At 27.4% G+C, this 19,921-nt stretch overlaps 2 protein-coding genes across 4 annotated transcripts in view; both read right to left on the minus strand.

The window, feature by feature from the left end:
• LOC107451990 (Rad51 recombinase D) overlaps positions 1–19,241 on the minus strand; it is a 33,510-nt gene extending 14,269 nt beyond the window's left edge. For 2 of the 3 annotated variants that reach the window (XM_087161322.1, XM_087161321.1), the window contains exons 1-5: positions 19,099–19,241; positions 17,549–17,695; positions 15,181–15,299; positions 13,822–13,903; positions 8,474–8,602 (exon numbers count right to left, since the gene is read on the minus strand). In XM_087161322.1, coding sequence (XP_087017448.1) covers positions 8,474–8,602; positions 13,822–13,903; positions 15,181–15,299; positions 17,549–17,692 — 474 coding nt within the window. In that variant the 5' untranslated portion in view covers positions 17,693–17,695; positions 19,099–19,241. The remainder of the gene's footprint in view (positions 1–8,473; positions 8,603–13,821; positions 13,904–15,180; positions 15,300–17,548; positions 17,696–19,098) is intronic. The other variant, XM_071181603.2, reaches the window with a different exon arrangement.
• Positions 19,242–19,289: 48 nt separating this feature from the next.
• LOC107451973 (golgin subfamily A member 7) lies at positions 19,290–19,741 on the minus strand. The gene has a single exon (XM_016068226.2). The coding sequence runs from the start codon at positions 19,739–19,741 to the stop codon at positions 19,298–19,300; it is 444 nt and encodes a 147-aa protein (XP_015923712.2). The 3' UTR covers positions 19,290–19,297.
• Between the last annotated feature and the right edge of the window lie 180 nt (positions 19,742–19,921).

Raw genomic sequence — 19,921 nt, forward strand, 5'->3', positions numbered from 1 at the left:
AAGAAAATTCGTTTTAGGTTTACATATAAAAATGTTTTTTTTTTTAGCTCATCGAATTTTAACTGCATAATTACATTTAAGTGGAGAATACGAAGAAAAAAATTCGGTAAAATTACGGAACTGTATTGATATTTCTGGTTTAAAAAAAAAAAAAATAACTTGGGTAATAAAATTAAAATATATCCTGTATTTAAACCATTTATTTGATAAATTTTCTATTCAAATAGTAAGGGTTTAACAGAAATTCTGGTTTTCACAAATATAGTTCTTATTACCACACATTTAGTAGAAAATACATAACTGAACAGTTAATTTTATTGAATAAAGGCCTATAAGAAGAAAATGTTCTTAGCTAACATGATTATTTACCATATTTTACCAAAATTTAACAAACATTATAAAATTTTATTTTATTGTTAACCTAAAACATTACCAAAACTCTTTGGTTAAAATTATCGAGTTTTTTGGTGTTTCCATAGAGCTAGAATTATGGTAAATTTAGCAATATTTTGGTAGTTTTGATCATACATTTTCTCATCTTACAGATCATCCAAATATAGTATTTTTTCTTACAAGTATAAGAGTTAATAATACTTATTATCGAATGTTAAATTTTCTCTGTATTTTTTTCTATAAACCATAGTAATTTCAAATTTTAAAATCTTGTTGTTTTTGCTCAGAAAAAGAAAATTTCAATTCTGTAGCGGAATTTTTGTGTCCTGCAGAGCGGCTCATACGATATTTTTTATCACTAAGTGTAGGAGTTAATAGTTCTCAAACAAATTATCGATCATACATTTTCTTCATTCCATCGTAATCCCTGTACACTTCTCTACAGTCCATTGTAATTTGATTTTTCTAAATCTTGTAGTTTTTGCTCTACAAAACAAAATACAGATAATAAAACGTAGATTGAAGTTGGCAATGGCGCATACGGCATTAATTTAACTCCGTTGGCTACGCCCTAACGATTTTTTAACGCATGGTATGGTAACGTATTATTATTTCTCTACTCAAAGATTTAAGGAGTTTTCCTCCCTAAACATTGCCCGTTCATAAATTTTTCTGTATTAGTTCAAAATTAAATAAAAACTGAGTACATTAATTATTTTTTCCTTCTGAACTTTTTTGCTAATTTAAGAAATGAAATACGGTTAGAAGTTTCTGAGTTAACTCATAAATATTAAGACACTAAAAAATTTAAATGCATGAATTACAAAAGATCTAACTTTAAATGCATTTGTGTCCAGATGAGAGAAGAATTGAATTTTAATAATTTATGAAGATGCGAAATAAGAAGATTTAACAATTTAATTACCGTTAATTTTTCTTTTATAGTTTTCTTCTTATATTTTAGCTTTCTTCATTATTGCACGAACCACGAAATATAGTTAATTAAGTAAGTTACCGATTTATTATATCAATTGTTAAAATTATGGCAGGTTGAAACTGATTTCTCGCTTTATAATATTTTAATGTTAATTTTAATTTAAATAATGTTAATTTTAAAACACATGAATGAGAATGAATTTGATTTATTTGAATCATTTACAAGCTCTGGACTGTTCAGATGCAAGGAGTTTCAAAATCCAAAAAAGTGCAAAGAATTATGATGCTTTGTTGTACTTAAAAAGCATAAAAAGCGAGACTCTCTCCATTTTTAACAAGTTATATTACTTATCAAGTAAGACCTTGATATTAAATCAAAAAATATTTTTCTTTAAAATTTAGAGTTTATTTATATATTTATTTTTCATTTACTTTTGTAATTTCCCACATCTGGTTGAAAGATTTTTGTTAGATACATTTTAGAAACAGAATTTTGATCTGTAAATGACTTTTACGGTGTATTGCTTTTCGTAATCTGCGAAATATGAGAATTTTGCGTTTTTCTGTTATATTTTTGCTTATTTATTTTTTTAGAAAAAAAAATAAACAGTTCAATGAAAAACTTATTACGAACAATTGAACATATTAGTGGTTTTATGAAAATGTTAAATAATAATAATCGTCAGCAATATAAGGAAAGAAATTAAAACTGAAATTGATGATAGGGGAGATCGATTCACAACATAAAAAAATAACAAAATATTGGAAAAGTCTGAAGTTCTCAAGAACTGACCCCCAACAGGGTGGGATGTGAGAAACGCATAACCGGATATCGTTAACTTCTCAAGTTACCATACACTAACAAAGAGAGGAAAGGGATCTTTTTTTGAAACAGCTACATTCCATCACCTACTCGTCCCCCTCACAGCAAACTTTAACTTCTTAATTCTAAAATAAAGGTCTTTACTTCTTTTACTAACAAATATTTTAATATCATGAAGGGCACACAAATACACTTGCAAACTCCTTTTTATTCCTGAAATTTTATTGCATAAAATTGACCATTAAAATTCTTATGATTCTCTTTTTGATATTGACTTTACATTTAATACATGCAGTAAAAATAAAAAAAAAACGCTAGTTCTTACAACGTACAAAAGTGCTTGCATTACAAACTGCTAATTTTAGTGCAATCATTACTAATAATAATTCAAATTATTATAATTTTATCGAAAACTATTTAAAACAGCACTAAATCGATAATTAATTATTATGATGGGTCGCTCCTGGGAAAGCAACCCCCCTGTGCAAGGAAGGGACAGTGAGTAAACTTTGTTTTTGTTTTTACGAAAATAATTCGAAACAATATTTTCATTTATGGTTTGTTATAGTAGTGTAAAGATTAAAGTGTTAAAATTCTGAGTAGGAAACTTAAATCCTTTAATTTTCTATTAAGATATGTTTACTGGACTGTTCGAAATTGATTATATGGGGAAATTTATTTGAGCTAAGTCAAATAAAGAATGAATAAGTTAATACGGCAAAAAAATTACTCAGCGTAAATTACTCAACGTTGAATTACAAGTTCTTCAAAATTAATATTCTACAAAAAATATGAATATCAAAACATTTTTTTTTTCACAAAATAAAGAGTAAAAATTTAATTTAACTATGTCCTATTAGTTAAACTTCTTTATTCCTACTATAATTGCGAAATTTATTATATTTAACTGTAAGTAAACTAAGAATAAGTTACTAGATATCAGATATTATTGATATGAAATTTCATTGAAAGATTGGTTTGAACTGTTTTCTAAAAACAGAATTAATCCAAATAAAAAAGATTATTAAAATAAAAAATTAAAAAAAGTATGTGTTATTAAGAGAAAAAAAAATATACTATACAATTACAATTTTGTTAATAAAATAATTAATGAAAGTTAAAGAATACTATAAGTTTAATAACATGAGAGAATTGTAAATGCACTTTTCCAATCACTGGATACTCATTGATCATTTTTTTTTTCTTGGATAGATTTTTTATAAGGTCGTCATAATTTACAAAAGGTGTCTAAATTAATTTTTATCCTTATGTCAGTCAATGGGCCAAATTGATATTTAATTCCAGCCAATATACGATTCGTAGAACAATACAAAATTCTTTTCTTCCTTCAGTATTAATGTTTATATAATAATTGCTGCCAAAAAGGAGAATAATAGTTGTGTATAAGTTAACTATAAAAAGATTATAAAATGCTTTAAAGTAATTTAATGTAACACTATTAAAAATACGCTCTGGTGAAAATAAAAAGAAAAAACTCAGTCTGTAAAGCAATGAATTATAAGAATTTCAAAAATTATCTTCTTTATTTTTTATTATATCATTTCGAGATGCTTTTTGATTTTCGAGATGCTATCATGACTTTTTTCATGACTCTTAGAATTCTTTACTTAAGATAATAGTGTTGAAGTTTTCGATTAAATTGGTCTAATCGAAAAGTGCGAACGCATGAGAACCTAGAATAATGACATTAACACTGACCATTCCTAAAAATTTCTTTTTATATGAAGTTGGAAAAATAAACTGCATTGCTAAATTAACGTGAAACGAGCAGATATTAATAAATTTCCTTCTCTGTCAGAAAACTGAAAAGGTCCCTGACACCGCCACTGTTTTGGGGTTTACAACTTAACGTTACATTTTATCAAACACTGTTAGATTTAGAAACTTCACATTACGAAGATATGTAGGAGATTGAACGGAGATTACAATGGAATTAAAAAATAATTCTAAAATTAAGTCAAGATTATTTTTACTCTTAAACTTGTTAGAAAAATAACACGTGAGCCGCTCTATGGCTGCAAGAATTCAGTTGCAGAAGTTAAATTTGGTATGCTGAAAGAGTCAAATTTAGTTTATAACCGTAGCATAGAGTCATTATTTCCTCTTAGAAACTCTTATTTGTTTGAAAGTTATTACAATTTAAAAGGTTCTTTTTAATTTTTTCTTTAACTGATAAATATTTATCGATTGTTGTGGAAAAATTTTTCATTTACGCAATTTTCATAATATCCCTCTTGACTTTATTAAAAATAATAAAAATAAAGAAAAAAAAATATATAGAAAAAGATTAGGTGTTGCCAAATATAAAACTTCGACATTTCATACCGACATTTGAAAATATATGTAGAATAAAGAGAAATAAGAATTGTTTCCTATATGATCTGTTAACAAGAAAAAATTACTTCTAATTTATTAATTCTTATTGTGTCGCGCATTCTGCCTTTCTAAATGTAATATTTTTAAGCACAGTTATTTATTATTCAAATCCAGCTATCCTTTTTATTTTGTTAAAATTAACAAGTTAATATAATGAACTTAAATAAAAGTATAATAATTTTATATTAAACAAATAATTTTTAATCGACTTTTCAGGAAAAAACAAACTTTTAAGAACATTCTTGAGTAAGGTTTGTACCCAATGCCTCTAGTTCTGAGAGAAAAAAAAAACGATTTTGCGCGTGGGCATAAACTGCTTTTTCCATAGAACATCTTCAATGCGTAATAACTCTCGGCGAGACCGTTTTTCCTTATTTTTCATTTGTCAAAACTTAGTAATCCTTAAAATACAACTGCTGGCAATCCAATCGTAATTTTTATTTAAAAAAGTAGAAGAAAACGATTTGTACTTGATCTTCAATTATTTCAAACTTGATGAACGAGAATCAACTACAGGGATTATCGAGCGTAGCGAACAGGTGACGGTGCCTCCATGTAGAAAACAAGGATACATAAAAATAAATTGTGTCGAACAACTATTATCAGTAAGCGTATGATTAATATTTAAAATCGCCCCTAAAAAGGGACTGTAGAAGCTGATCAATTGATAAAAATTTATCTGCTGCAGTCAAGGTATAAATTATCGTCACAATCTGAAAAACATTTAATATATTTAAATATTTGCATGTTTACGAACTATGATCTGTTTTTGATTTTTTTTTAAATTAACGTCAATCTTTAGCCGGATTTTAATAAATTAATTCTAAAAGAACTGCACTCTTTAAAAAGTAGGTATGAAAAATGGATTCGTTTTGTACTATGAAAATTGCCAAGTCGATTCGGCAGCATGAAATACTATTTCATTTTTCGCCAGTTTATGGTTAAAAGAGCTCCACTTAGTTCTAATTACATAATCATTCAATTTTGTCTAAATAGTTATGCCTTTTCTAAAATATTGATTTGCAAATTGACCGTAAATTTAAAACTATACCAACAGTTTAATTGGGCAAACAGATAAAATTTCGGTTCTCTTACCGTTATTTTCATATTTCAGCCATATTTCTGCTATTGTTTCCTAAGATTTAAAATACAGCACAATTTTAAAATTTGTTAACCCCAAAACCCCTTGTGAGAAAAAACAATGTTTTTAATTCATGTATAGGAAACATTTTGCAAATGACGTTTGAAAATGGATAAATGTGCGTTTATTATTTTGTATTGTTATGTTTCTTTCATTTTTCTACAACTAGGGAACATTATTGGAGAATGAGTAATTTTTCACACAATGCATTTTTATTTAAATCTTATATCGACTTCATAGAAGAAAAAATCGGTAACTTTTTTTAAATCATGCTATAACTTTTGTATTTTTTCCAGCTTTAAATACGATGCTATTTTGATTAACACTTGAATTGAAGTATGTGATGAATGTAAGTGTAAAGAAAGATTGAAACAGAGAAATTTAATGTTTAATTTTGTCTAATTTGCTATTAAGAGAATTGAGTTTTAAAATAAAACTCAATAACGCAATTCTGGTTTTAAATAACTATTCCGCTATTTAATTGGTAAAGGCAATATGCAGTAGAACATTTTTTTATTTATGTCACATTTTATGCTAGAATAAATAGTTCAGACCCTTGCCACACATGAATGATAGATTTGCTTTTTTTTAGTAAGCAGAAACTTTTGTTGGAGGGTTGTCCTTGGGTGGGGGAGGGATATGGTTTCCGCAGAGTCCGCGGGGGGTTATGCCTCGACTCATTCGCTGGACAGAAGCCGTACCGACTGTCATTCTGTATAAATTGGCGAAATTCTATCAAAGTTAAAAGAAAGGCAACCCTACAAGACCCGACACTTTATATTTTCTGCCATCTATCGGCAGGAATCGAAAACACGTCTAAAGTAAAAAATAAAAAAAACAGCGCCATCTATGTATTGCATTCAAAACAGTTTTTTTTTTCCTTAATGTATATAAACTATTTTAAAAATAAATATAATACTGCATGAAAAAATATTTTTGTTATGCGAATAAAAAATAAATATAATTAACATTTTGAAAGTATAATTTTTATTTTTATCTATATTCTGTATTATAAGCTTAGAGAAAAAATTATTTGCTTAATATTTTGAAGTTTAATTAATAAAAAATATCCAAATGTATTTTTATTATTTAAAAACGTATTTTGAAGAATAAAATTTCCTAAGCAATTATTACCTTCAAGTATTGCTTAAAAGTTTACGGAAAAAAAAGTTACTTACTTTATTGGACTAGACGTTTGCTATAACCAATCAGAAAATTTAAACACGATTTTTTTAAAATTCAAAATTCCTAAGACCATTTAAACTATTTTGAATCCAGTTTTTAAGAAGTAAGTGATTAAACTAAGATATTAAGTTTAAAATGAACATTAAAATAAAAATAATAAAAAACCGTTTATATAAATGAAAAGTTTACTATTTTAAATGGTATACATTCATTATTACAAAATACTTAAATTGTAATAAAAATTAGTAAATTAATGTAATAAAAAAGCATATTTCATTAAAAATCCTTGCTCTAAATTCAAGATATTTATAATTTCAAGGAGGATATAAGCAATTTACAATATTTTTTTCTATTTATTTTCTATAAATGGATTTTTTTATTTACATGAATTTTGAACTTACCAATTCATTTTTGTTTTAAAGAATGTTTAAAAAAAGAATCATAGTCTGGAAAAAATTCATGTTAATTTCATTTGGTTAATTTCATTGTTCTAGTTATAAGTATTAATATTTATTCTTATTTTTAAGGGAATATGTATTCAATTTTTCTTGAAAGTAACAAATATATTATATTTCGAGTTAAAAATTATACTTCAGAAAATGATTTCAAAAAGAAAAAATTAAAAAAAAATAATTATATATATTTATTTAAAAATTGTAATCAAATTTAAAATGATTATTTTTATTAAAATTACTTTTTTTAAAAATATAATAGGTAATGCCACAGAAAGTATATTTAGATTATAATAAAATAATAAAATTCTAGTTTTTAATATTCTATTTAAAAAATTAGCAGTTTTCAAAGAATAATGAAAACTGTTTTTTTCCTCTCAAAAAATACGGTTAATGTTTTATGAATTTTTTTCCTTTCTCTTCTGATTTTTTTCAAAGTTTTGAGTTAAAAGCACATTTTTTACCAACTCTGCATCTATTCATTATTAATCAATTGTAACATTACATTTAATTAACGGTATACAATAAAGGTCCTGTAACTAATTAAGTGTAAGAGGCCAAACAGCGGTATACAATAAAGGTCCTGTAACTAATTTAGTGTAAGAGGCCAAACAACGGTTTTATTTTTCGGGCCTGTATAAGTGAGGAGTTATTCCGCCGCTTCCTGAAATGCCTCAAAACAAACGATAAAGGACCGTATTGTACTTGCCTTTTGCCGTTATCCTACCTAGAATGCCAGCTTACGGCCTTACGTTTGCCGTGAGGTGTGTGCTTACTGGGATAATAACTCTTACATAGTTCTTGATTTATAGTGCATTGAAACTGTATACTTCTTAATGAATCACCTTGAATAAAAATAATTACAGAAATTGAAATTAATTGAATTCAAAAGTGCTAATTGGAAATTCCCATATAAAGCTGACAAAACTTGGAAATCCCCATACAAATCACAGTTTCCTAATGGAGGACAAGAACACGAAAAATTAGTTTTTCATGTGGAAATGCAAATGGGCAATATCCAAAACTCAGTTCAGATTTAACAGTTAAGCATTAAAAATATAAATTTTTCTTCGTGTTCATTCTTTACAAATAAGAATTTCATTTGGAATATTTGAATATATTATTAATAATATTTGAATTAATTACCTGATCATTGTTAGTGTTTCTAAGTGCTATTTCTTCAATTCTTTTCCCATCAAAGTTATTGTTTGTGTCCAAATAAATTGCTGAGTTTTTACCTTCTTCAATTAGTTTGGAAACAAGACTAAAGCAAAACTAAAACAAATAAATAAAATATATTTAAACTGATATAAAACATAAAAGGCAATAAGAATAATCTATTAATTTATTCAAAAACTAATTCTATTTCATTTCAATTCAACCAGTTTGTGAACTTCTGGCTTAAAGATTTTTAAAATAGCTAATTTCAGCCTTAACCAAAAAATAAATAAATAAATGAAAATTAATATAAACTGTGACTTGTGAGTACTTTTGGTAACACCTCAAATTCAAATTATACAATAGAATATAGAAACTTTAGACTTAACTATTAAAACTATTATTATTACAGTAATGAATGTGTATAAAAATAATGCTTATACATTTAAATAGCCAGTTTTAATTTATCAAAGAAAAACAATTAACAATGAGACAAAATAAATGCCCATTTGCAGAATATTAAATTACTTACAAACCTTTATAACAAACAATTTCTCAAAAAATCTTCAGATAAAATTTATGTAATATATAAAATGGACAACATGTAATATATAAAATATATTTGAAGGGAAAAAAAAGGTAGAATAGGCAAATATAATGTTCACATTAGGACTGGGCTTTATGCCGATGTAAGACAATATATCGATTTAACTCCAACATCGTAATACCGATTTATCCATTTCCTCTTCAACAAAATTCCGGAGTGAGCATTTCGACTCTACTAAATCGATTTATTCATTACAGCAAACGCTAAATCGATGTTGCTCTCTCCGATGTAGTGAAACACCGGTTTAATCATTGCGAGAATGTACAGAACAGAGTCCGATCTGCCGTAGCGTAAGGGAAAGATTCAAGGTCAACTATCAACTCATTCTCTTGGTAACACGTGCGCACAACTTCTTTGGCTATTTGCCAAAATCACATCTGGTGCAGGGGTTGGTATAGTTAAATCGGAATGGGCCATTGAATCTCTTCATTCAAAACTAATTCACTACGTTATATCGATATTTGGCGGTTGAAAAAAAAAACTCCGATATAGCAGGGATCGGTGCAATTAAATCTCCTCATTCAGATCGATATAGCAGGGATCGGTGCAGTTGAATCTCCTCATTCAGATTTCAAGTTTATATCGATATTTGCGGAGGATTTTTTACCACCAAGTGTATGTGATTGTCTTCTCTTTAAAATTCCGATTTTAGGATATCTTGCTCGTGCAGGAGGGAAAATTCCCATCTTCAATTTTACATATCCTGATTTCTGAAATAGGTAACAGTTATATTTTTTCTCCTCTTTTGCATTGAGAATTTTGTTTTTAAACTAATCATTTCAAACTATTTAAAGAAATTTCTTACAAATATAGCGTTAAAAAATTAATATTTCTCAAATATTATATATAAAATCCTTATTAAAAATATTTATTATCTAATTGAGATATTTATCTTTTATGGCACATGAAATCATTATCTTTTATGGCTCGCACTAACTGAAAACGCAAAATAAAATTGGTGTTTTGATTTACTTAAAATAAATTGTTAAAAAATATTTAGTGACTTGTCCGGAAGGAGTTAACGAGTTTCCCCTTTCGAATTAAACTCTTCTTGTGATGTTTTTATTTATTATCATTTTGCAGTGCCTCGCGTGTGTATTATAAAATTGCTTTTTTTTGGTCTTTTTTAAGGCACATGCATTGCGGAGTTTCTTTCCGTAATATCTTTAAATATCTTACCGGGTTTTCTTTCAGCGTGTATGTTACATTAATTCTTTCCGTACCGTTCGGTTTCTGTTTGCTCGCGCTAACTGAAGTCGCTAAATAAAATTGGTGTTTTGTTTTAATTGGAATAAATTGTAAAAAAATGTTTAGGAAATTTACTAATTTTATCTTTTGTAACTGCCTTTTTTTGTGGTGTTGTTTTTATTTAGTTTCTTGCGTGCTGCTGCTGGATAGTGGCTTAGCGATTACTTTGGTGCTGATATGGAAAATCTTACCTTAAACGTATTTTACTAAAAAATTAAGTCCCGCAGAGGACTGATCGTTAAGACAAGGTTCCCAGCAGATCACCAAAGTCAAGCATCACTGTCTACGGTCAGTGTGCGGGTGGGTGACCACTTGGATCAGTCTGCATAGGGACCGAGGGTGTGCGGTATTGGTCCTCGTTAAACTGTGCTACCGTAAAGTGCTCGACTTTGCGCGCAGGTCGTCGGTCTACCGAAGCGGGGGTGCCACCCCCCCGCAGAGGGTCAAAATTGTGATGGCATGTCTTCGGATCATCCTCCGGGATGTTTCCCAGACCGTCGACAATAGCCCATTATGCAGCTCTAGTGCGACGTAAATTAACAACAATAACAACTAAAAAATTAAATTTGGAATAAAAGGAAATTGCATCTTATTACTGATATACTTCTTTTTTGTCATTGCCTTGAAGGGGGGGGGGGTGAATCTATCACTAAATCTATTCACTTCATTAAATTTTAAATTCTGTGTCCCAAACATATAATTGCTGTTTTGGTAACTAGAGAAAATTGCACCTTCCTTTTTCAGAAAAAATCATTTAGTTGAAACAAACAGATAGCAATGAACATAAGTAAAAAAAAAAAATGTTTATATTTTTGTGAAAATACATGCTATTTCTGTTGAAATTCATCCAAACTTTTTTTATCAAAGCTATAACATGTTGTAAAAGTTAAAAACATTTACAGTTTTTGATTATACTGGTTGTTTAAAAATATTTTTTTTCCTTTTTTCGTCGTTGGAGATGCTGAATACTAAATAAAATCTTTATTATTATGATTAAAATTACTTTGGAAATAATAAAAAGTCTGAATTCTATTTAAAGTTCTCCAGCACTATATTCCTGATACTTTTAAAAATTGTCCACTTACTACAAATTATAAATAGTAATACACTTTATAAAACCAAGTAAGATAGTTTGATTCATTGCTCAGAAAAAAAATATGAATTTCAAATTTTCAATATATATATATATACAGTACAGAACCCGTTATCCGGAAATCAGAAAACCGGAACGAAATTCGATAAATTTTCCCGCCATTTTTTAAACAATTTTTTTTTTTTTCCTTATAAGATTTTAGGATTTTTCTTTCTTTTTTTGAAAGATGTTCACCTTACCATCATTTTGGAAATAATCATTAGTGTATTACTTCATCGTTTTTTCTTCTTTTCAAGATTATTTCCTAAAAAAAAATTTTTTTTAGTTGGGTTTAACAATAAAAAAACGGCTTTTTGTAGCGATTCAGAAAACCGGAAAAATCAGTTATCCGGAATAGTGATGGTCCCGATCGTTCCGGATAATCGGTTCCCTACTGTATATATATATTAACAGCAAACTTTCAAAAGTGACTTTTTACAAAGTATATTTTTTATTAAAGTAAAAAAATTATGATAGGAATGAGAAATTTCCAGGTGCAATCTAAAAACTAGGGCGCAGGCATGATGATGAATTTTAAACTAGTCTTAGTTCATTTAAGCATATTTTCAATAAAAATATTAATGTATAGTTATTTATATATGTACAGAGAAAGTGAAAGTTTTTAATTTTTTTTACTAATAAAATAAATGCAAAAGAAAAAGGTAAACAATATTCTCCAATACCTTTAGTGAAAAGTTACAGAGTAAAATTAGTAAATTGTAGTATTTAAATAAGCTTTTGAATATCTGCAAAAAATTATTCCTAATCAGAACAACTTTGTCAAAATTTCTGTGGACTAGGAGTTGACTGTAAGTGAGTTAAAAAAAACAAAAAAACAATACATTTGAATAGAGGAAGGGGTACTATGGATTTATTTCTTAGTTTTGTCGTTTAGATTGTTAAATCGATATAACCTAATATTGCGATATAAAAGGGTTGATTATATCGATTTAAGAAATTTCTATATCGTCCAGCCCTAGTTCACATCACATACAAATTAAACATATACAAATACAACAAAAAATAACAGGTTTAAAACAATCATGTAACAAATTAACATTTATAATTCTCGCAAAAGCAAGCTTATATTTTCCCTTCAAATTAAAAGACTAGCAAAAGACTTATAATTAAATTATTGCTTTGTTACACTTTAAAATAGTCAGAAATATACCATGATAACTTACAACATATAAAATTTATTAGAAGCAAAAGGAAGTTTTCCCTTTTAAAATACTTTTAGTCATTATTAAAATATTACAATAGAATCTTAAAAATCAGGGCAATAGGCTTCGTTGTTTTAAAAACAATTTATGCAAGGTTTACATATTAAAAAAAAAAAGACCTAGCCTAAACCAGAAAGTTCTTTTTTACTTCATTTAAAATAATTTTCTTGTTGTAAAATACAATAATTATTTCTGGATAACAGGGTTGGAGTTTTTGCCGGCAAAAAGGGGTTTTTGCCAGGACAGCGGCAAAAACTGGTAAAAACCAAATTATCTAAATAGCTGATTAAATATTATTACAAAATACTTGAAACAAATTTAAATCAATCATAAAGAATAATAATTTTGATACATTACATGAAAAAATTATTTTTAACATATTAATAATTAATATAAAGGCAATAAATATTAAAACATTGAAAGTTTTTGATCTCTTTTCATTTTAGAATCCTTAAATAAATGTTTCTTACAAATAAATAAATATTATTATTTGTATAATATTATTATTTGTATAATAATTAATTACACATCTTGATAGATATTTTATGCTTTAAATTATAGTTATATTAATTTAAAATAAGTTCATTTCACTGGAAAAAAGAGAATAATCGCAAATTTTCCAATCAATAATGTTTTAATCTTCTAAAATGATATATTATTACATTATGATTTAATTATGGAATAATAATTTTGTTAATTTTTTTGTAATTATTTATATTTATAGTATATATTTCAATTTTAGGAATAATTTTGTACCAAAAATGTGTTTTTGTCCTCTTATCTTGGAAAATATAGGTTTTTGTCACTTTTTGCCAATTTGCTTGGCAAAAACCTGTTTTTGCCAGGATGGTTTTTACCGGTAATTACCATGGTTTTTTTCCACCTGCGGCAAAATCTTGCCAACCCTGCTGGATATGGTAAATAAAGTTAAATTTTAGCTTCGTAAAAATAAATAAATTTTGCAAATAAAATTATACTATAAAAATACAGCAATAGCTCTATATAATGTTACGTAATCAACTTCAAAATTAAATATCATTTTTAATTCTAGATATGCAACAAAAAATAATAACTATTAGATATTTTAAGAAACATTAGTTTGTTCAATTAAAGAAAAAGTAAATACTTGTGTTTTTCCAGAACCAGCAGAGCCATGAATTTCTGTCACTTCACCAGAATAAATCCCTCCATTTAAGAAGTTATTTAATCTGGAATTTAAATTAAGTTTTAACAATAATCATAAACATTGAACAAAATTTCAATCGAATACTATAATTCTTAACAGAATTTATATAGAACTAAAAAGATTAAGCTGAATGAATGTTTCTAAAAAAATATTAAAGAAAATAGTTAAAGTATATTTTTTCTGACATATTTTTTTTCTTTGAGAAATTAAATCAAAATATTTATTTTCACCACTATCCTGTAAAACAGAAAGGAACAGATGAAAGAAATTTTGTATAACTTATTTTTCATGTGTGATATTTAATTGCTTATTTATACATTATATAAAGGCTTTTCTATGAAGGTTAGCTTGATATGGTACTGTTTTGAATAAAAGTAGTGGTCGAATTTGAATGCTAAGAGAACACTTTTTTAAAAACATGCTGTTAAAAAAAGATCAATCAATTTTAGGTTACACAAGATTCCTTTAAATCTTACACCCTAATTTTGTAAAGTGCAGCCCCTTGAAAAGGTAGACACAAAAAAAGAAAAAACTATGTGTTAACAACTTTTTTAGATTCACAAGTAATGTAGGATTTAGTCATTCCGAGCAAGCCTTTCTTAGAAGCAAGTTGTTTTCAATAAATACCACAGATAGTAATACTTGAACGTTAAGATTCCTAAATTTGTAAATTTCCCTGTACACTTTCATATATTCAACTCTCTCTCTCTCTCTCTCTTTCTATTTTTTATAGCAAAATAAAATGCAATGCTGTTAAGTTGAACTCCAAAAACAGCAGCTAGAGAGATAATTACAAGAGCTCTTAGAAGTCTAAAATGATTCTTAGATGCCAGGTGTGCTTCAGAACTCAGCAAAAGCTATAAAAATTTGTGTTATGGCTAGGCATTTTTGAACATGCAAATGAACCATTTTTACATTATCATAGACTCTGCAATGACGTCCATAGTAGCAATTTTGAACAGCTTTAGTAGTTTTAAATTAAATGATTGATTTTTATTGTTTTGCAGTTGATAATTAAAAACCCCATGTTTGATGGTAAGTTTTCCCCTTTTATCGCCATTTTAATTTGTTAGTCCAATTTTGGAATACCCTGCACAAAGATAAGGACAACCTGTCCAAGATGAGTTTATTCGATAGCATTTTGAGAATGCATTTTTGTCTTACATTTTTCTTTAACACTAGGATAAGGAAATGCAAGAAATGTCGATTTGCAGACAAAAAGGTTAAAACAAAAAACTTTATCACATATCAACTGCAAGAAGCAAATAATAATTATTATTTTAATGCGATATTACATACTTTTTAGAACCAGTGTCCAGTATAGAAAGCATTTCTAGCAGTTCCAAATGTAAACTTTCTGCATTTTGGGGGAATATTGAAAATTTATCGATTAGAGAACGTCTTATGCTCAGAATATCCTAAAAATAAAAGATATTTTTAACTGTGCAAATAATACAATACGTGAGTAAACAAGGACATAACACTTTTTCATAAAGCAGTTATCACATTAGCTCTGTAATACTATTTTTGAATTGCTAAGTGTGGATTGATGGTGGTAAATAAAACAGTAATTCTCTGAAATATACTGGGAAATTTGCTTAATGTGAATGTTGTAAGCAATAACTTTCAAGAATTACTAAGTGTTGTTAAGGTTCAAACAACTTTAGTATCAGAAGAAAAAAAAACAGTTTGCATTAAGAAACAAGTTTCGTACCTAAAATACCACTTTTGTAGCAGGCAAATGTCGTGTCACATAAAATATTTCTTTAAAAATTCATTGAAAACAATGTTTTTGCACAAGAAAAAACAAGCACAGCTTACATGGGTTTTTAGTAAAAAATCTCTTTTTTTCTCAAGGGACCTGATTTGACTTTTAATAACTCAAAGCAAGAGTTCTCAAAATATTAAAAAAATAAAATTTTTTTTACTCGTGTACCGATTTGTAGAGTGATATCTTTGCAGGAAAAGCTATACAAAATTAACCAAAGTGATATGCAACATAGCTGAATACCTCTACAGCCAAGTCACTAGACATAATATCTCTTGAAAGAAGAGTCTAAAACCTAAAATTTCTTTCCATGTACAATTTTTTCTAAAACTTTTAAGATCATTTTTAACAAAATAATGTTTATTAGAACTACAAGGGTCTCAAAAACTGCTATTTTGATTTTGAATATTGTCATGCTGAAATATGCATAACATATTTCCTAATATTTAAAAACAAAATTATCATCTTATTCAGTCCTTTTTCAATAAATAAAAATCATTAATATAATCTGTAATCTTTTTTTACCACAACCTTGAAATGAGTGCAAAATAAGATATACTTTTAGAGATTCCCTTAACATCTGCCTAACACATTAGCATAGAATTTGAAAACCATTTCATGGTTATTAATATTAATTATTATTTCTCACATTTTCTTTTCAACCAACACATTTGAATATGTAAGGCTCAGAAAAAAGAGCCCTGGCAATACAGGGGTCTGCCCAGACATTTTGTGAAAGGTCCGTTTTTGTAAAATTTAAAAAAAATTACTTGTAATTTGTGAATATAAAAGTTATGTCACATTCTTTCAACCAGGGTCCGCTTTCGTGAATTTGGGCAAATAGGGTCCGTTATTGCAGAAAAAACTTTTTCAAGGAGTTTTTAAATTGTAAAGACATACAAGATCATGCTCAACACTGTAAAATTATAATTAAAAAAAATTAAATTCTAAAAAATAAACAGCAAGTGCAGCTACTAAATTAGCGATGCAACATACAAATATTTGGTATTTAGCCCATACTGCTGAATGCAGAATAGTCATTTCGGACAAATAAAGGAAGAAGCATCTTCGGAAGACAAAATTTAGTTTGTTTATATCTGTCTCCCCCCTTCCTGGGAAGGGTTTATTCGTAATGAAGATAAACAAATATGAAGACAATAATGAAAAACAATAATAAAGATAAACAAATTTGTGAAGGGTCCAATTAAAAAAATCAATTTTTTGAAGGGTCTATTTTTATGAAAAGATATTTTGTGAAGGGTCCGTTAACGGACCCAAATTTTTTCTAAACAGACCCCTGCAATAGATTAAAAGCCAATACATGGCTTCCTTAACTTTCCTCAGCGAAAACTATGTTAATGCACACATGCCACTTGCATTTTTTAATTTCTTGCTCAACAGAAGTATCTTGTAGGACTTAGCCTCGGACCATTTTTTTAAATTTATTATTTTATTAACTCATACGTACATAATAAAAAATGAACATTTCTCTTAACTTTGGAGCCCCATATATTTCTGAAATAAATTTTTTTTATTGTTAATCATAATTTGATTCTTCATTTAAGTAGTTTCTGATGTTTAATATATAATTGCTGGCCTGTATCACTCTGGGATAAAATACAAACAAATGAAAATACATCAATCAACATCTTCAACTAATAGTAAACACATCAACTTTTTCAAACAATAAATTTTCTTGATAAATATATAGCTTGTTTTTAATACTAAGAAATGATTTACTTCTTGCTATAAGTATAATATGTGAAATAGTTACATTACATTATATTCATCACACTTGTCTTTAAAAAACATATGGTTAAAAAAAATCATAACATAATTGTAAATAACATAATGTAAAAAGCAAATAAGTTTAATTTTATAAATGCATCAACTCCTTACTTTGTAAGACAGCTGAATCTTCTGAACCAACTCCTCAGGATCACTTGTAATAAAATCTACGACAGTTCGAATTTTTGCAGCATGACAAAGGTTAAGTACAGATGAAGATAAGAGAGGACATAAACTTGTAACTAAAACTGCCATAGGCTGTAAGTATTCATAAAACAATTAATACAATCTCCGACGTAAACAATAATGTGATAAACAATAATAACAATATATATGGCAAATAGCTTAAATTATTAAAATTAGCATTTTATTAATACATGGTCTTCCTAGGAATAAAAAAAGCAGGGTGCTTCCTCACAGAAAAAAGGTACTGGGTTTTAAAGGACACTCAGTTATCACCATTGAAATTTATCAAAATGTATAATATTATGAAAGAACTGAATTTGGTTCTCAACAATTTTTAAATTAACTTGCATACTATTTTATTTGTTTATTTCAAAAAGTAATTCTCACTCATTATCAGAATAACATAAAAGTTAGAAGCTTCTAAAAATAATAAAAGGCATGATAAAAGACAATCCGTGCAAAAACAAATTACCTATCCTTCTGATTTTTTAGTTCAGATTGAGTTTCTTGCACTTTTTATTTATTTCAAGCAAAGAGAAACAACCTCGTTATTAGCATTTTACTTTAACTTAGAATTTTAAAGTTTCTACTAAATCTTACGAAACAGTTTTTTCTTCTTTTAACATAGAAATAAAAAAGGTAAAACTATAAAAAATAGATATAGAAATTAATTTGTTTTAAGAATTGGAACTTGAGTCTGAATTAAAAGTAAGGCCGCAAATAACTACTATTTTTTGGCATTTTCCTTAATATAACTAGTCAAATAGTAATCAATACAAATAACTTTGTAACATCCATATGAGGTAAGAGTATGTTTTGTGCAATGTATGAATAAAGCCCTAATAGCTTTCTTAATTTTATTTGTACTACATTCACATTTAATGTAATACTAAGTCCACACCTTTTTATTTATAAGTATTGTTGAATCTATCACAAAGAAAATTAATTCAAATAATTGTGAGATCAGTGAGAAGAAACCTTATAAGAAAATAATTACTTCAAATTTTGATTTTCAAGGCAATCCGATTTTTTAAGGAAACGAATATTCATACGCAAATATAAAAATACTCTTTAAATACTTTCAGTTAATAATAAATAAATTAAGAATTTTTTAAAACCGCAAGTAATATATTAGGTTTTGTAAACATTAAAATCACTGTTCAGAACAATATACAGTCATAAAGCACATCCATTTTAAGAAATATTTATTTATAATATACAAACATAGATAGAAGATCAAAAGATACTTCAATATAACTTGCATAGTTTTATCAACCAACAAGAATAGCTATCTCTATAATTTATGTCCTGTCTCAATGGTATCTGTGATGAGACCTCAAGGGAAATGATAATGAGTAACCAAACACAAATATAAAACACACGAAAATACTCTCTCTATGCTTAACATGAATATTTAATCATAAAAAATAAACATGTAATTAGAAGTCTACTATGCTTTTCAGAAGAATACTTACAGTTAATAAATTAGTAAACCAAGAAATCCTTTTCAGACTGAAATTAATATATCAGGTTTTGTAGACATTAAAATCACTAGTCAGTACAATGTACATTCACAAAGCATATTCATTTTAAGAAGTATTTACACACAAGCACAGAAAAAAAATCAAAAAATTGTTTCAATATAATTAGCACTTCCAACTTTGCATTGTTTTATCACGCTCGATTAGAAGGATCAACAAAAATAGCTATCTCTATAACTCGTAGTCCTCTCTCTATGGGATCAGTGATGAGAAGACCTCGAGGCAAATATACAGTTTCATTTTGATCTTCAAGGTAAGCCGATATTCTTTTTAAACATTTTTGATAATGAGTTTCCATACACAAATAAATAACGTATGAAGTTAGGCAAGCAAGGCAACCTTCGCAAAATGTTGTGGTGCTTGTTTTCTCAGCTTCTGCGTATATTCTATTGAGTGTATTGATGGTCTGTTCAAATAAATGTCTATCTATTAAATCTTCCAGTTCAGGGGGAAATTTGGTTTGAAACTTAACGTTAGTTCCTTCAGAATAATCCCGTTGTATAAATACTTTCTGCACTTTTTCTCTGTGATTACTTTCGGATCTATTCACAGACGCAGCCATTGCCCATTTTTCCATAAACTTGTTTGTAGATTTTCTAGTGTTGCCAAAGCTTTAAAATTGATAGATCAAGCCGCTGATGCCACACGTCTAAGGGATAAAAGAGTAATAAATTAAATGTGACTTTTAAAAGTGTATAATAAAATAAATTAATTCATTTTTCACATTTAAAATGAATAAATCATTATAAAATAAAAC

The sequence above is a fragment of the Parasteatoda tepidariorum genome, chromosome 4 (assembly GCF_982258835.1).
Source record: "Parasteatoda tepidariorum strain Cologne lab strain chromosome 4, Ptep-v5.0, whole genome shotgun sequence".
Taxonomy (NCBI): Eukaryota; Metazoa; Arthropoda; class Arachnida; order Araneae; family Theridiidae; genus Parasteatoda; species Parasteatoda tepidariorum.

Coding starts and splice junctions, on each gene's coding strand:
- LOC107451973 (XM_016068226.2), bottom strand. CDS start 19,741: ATGGAAAAATGGGCAATGGCTGCGTCTGTGAATAGATCCGAAAGTAAT.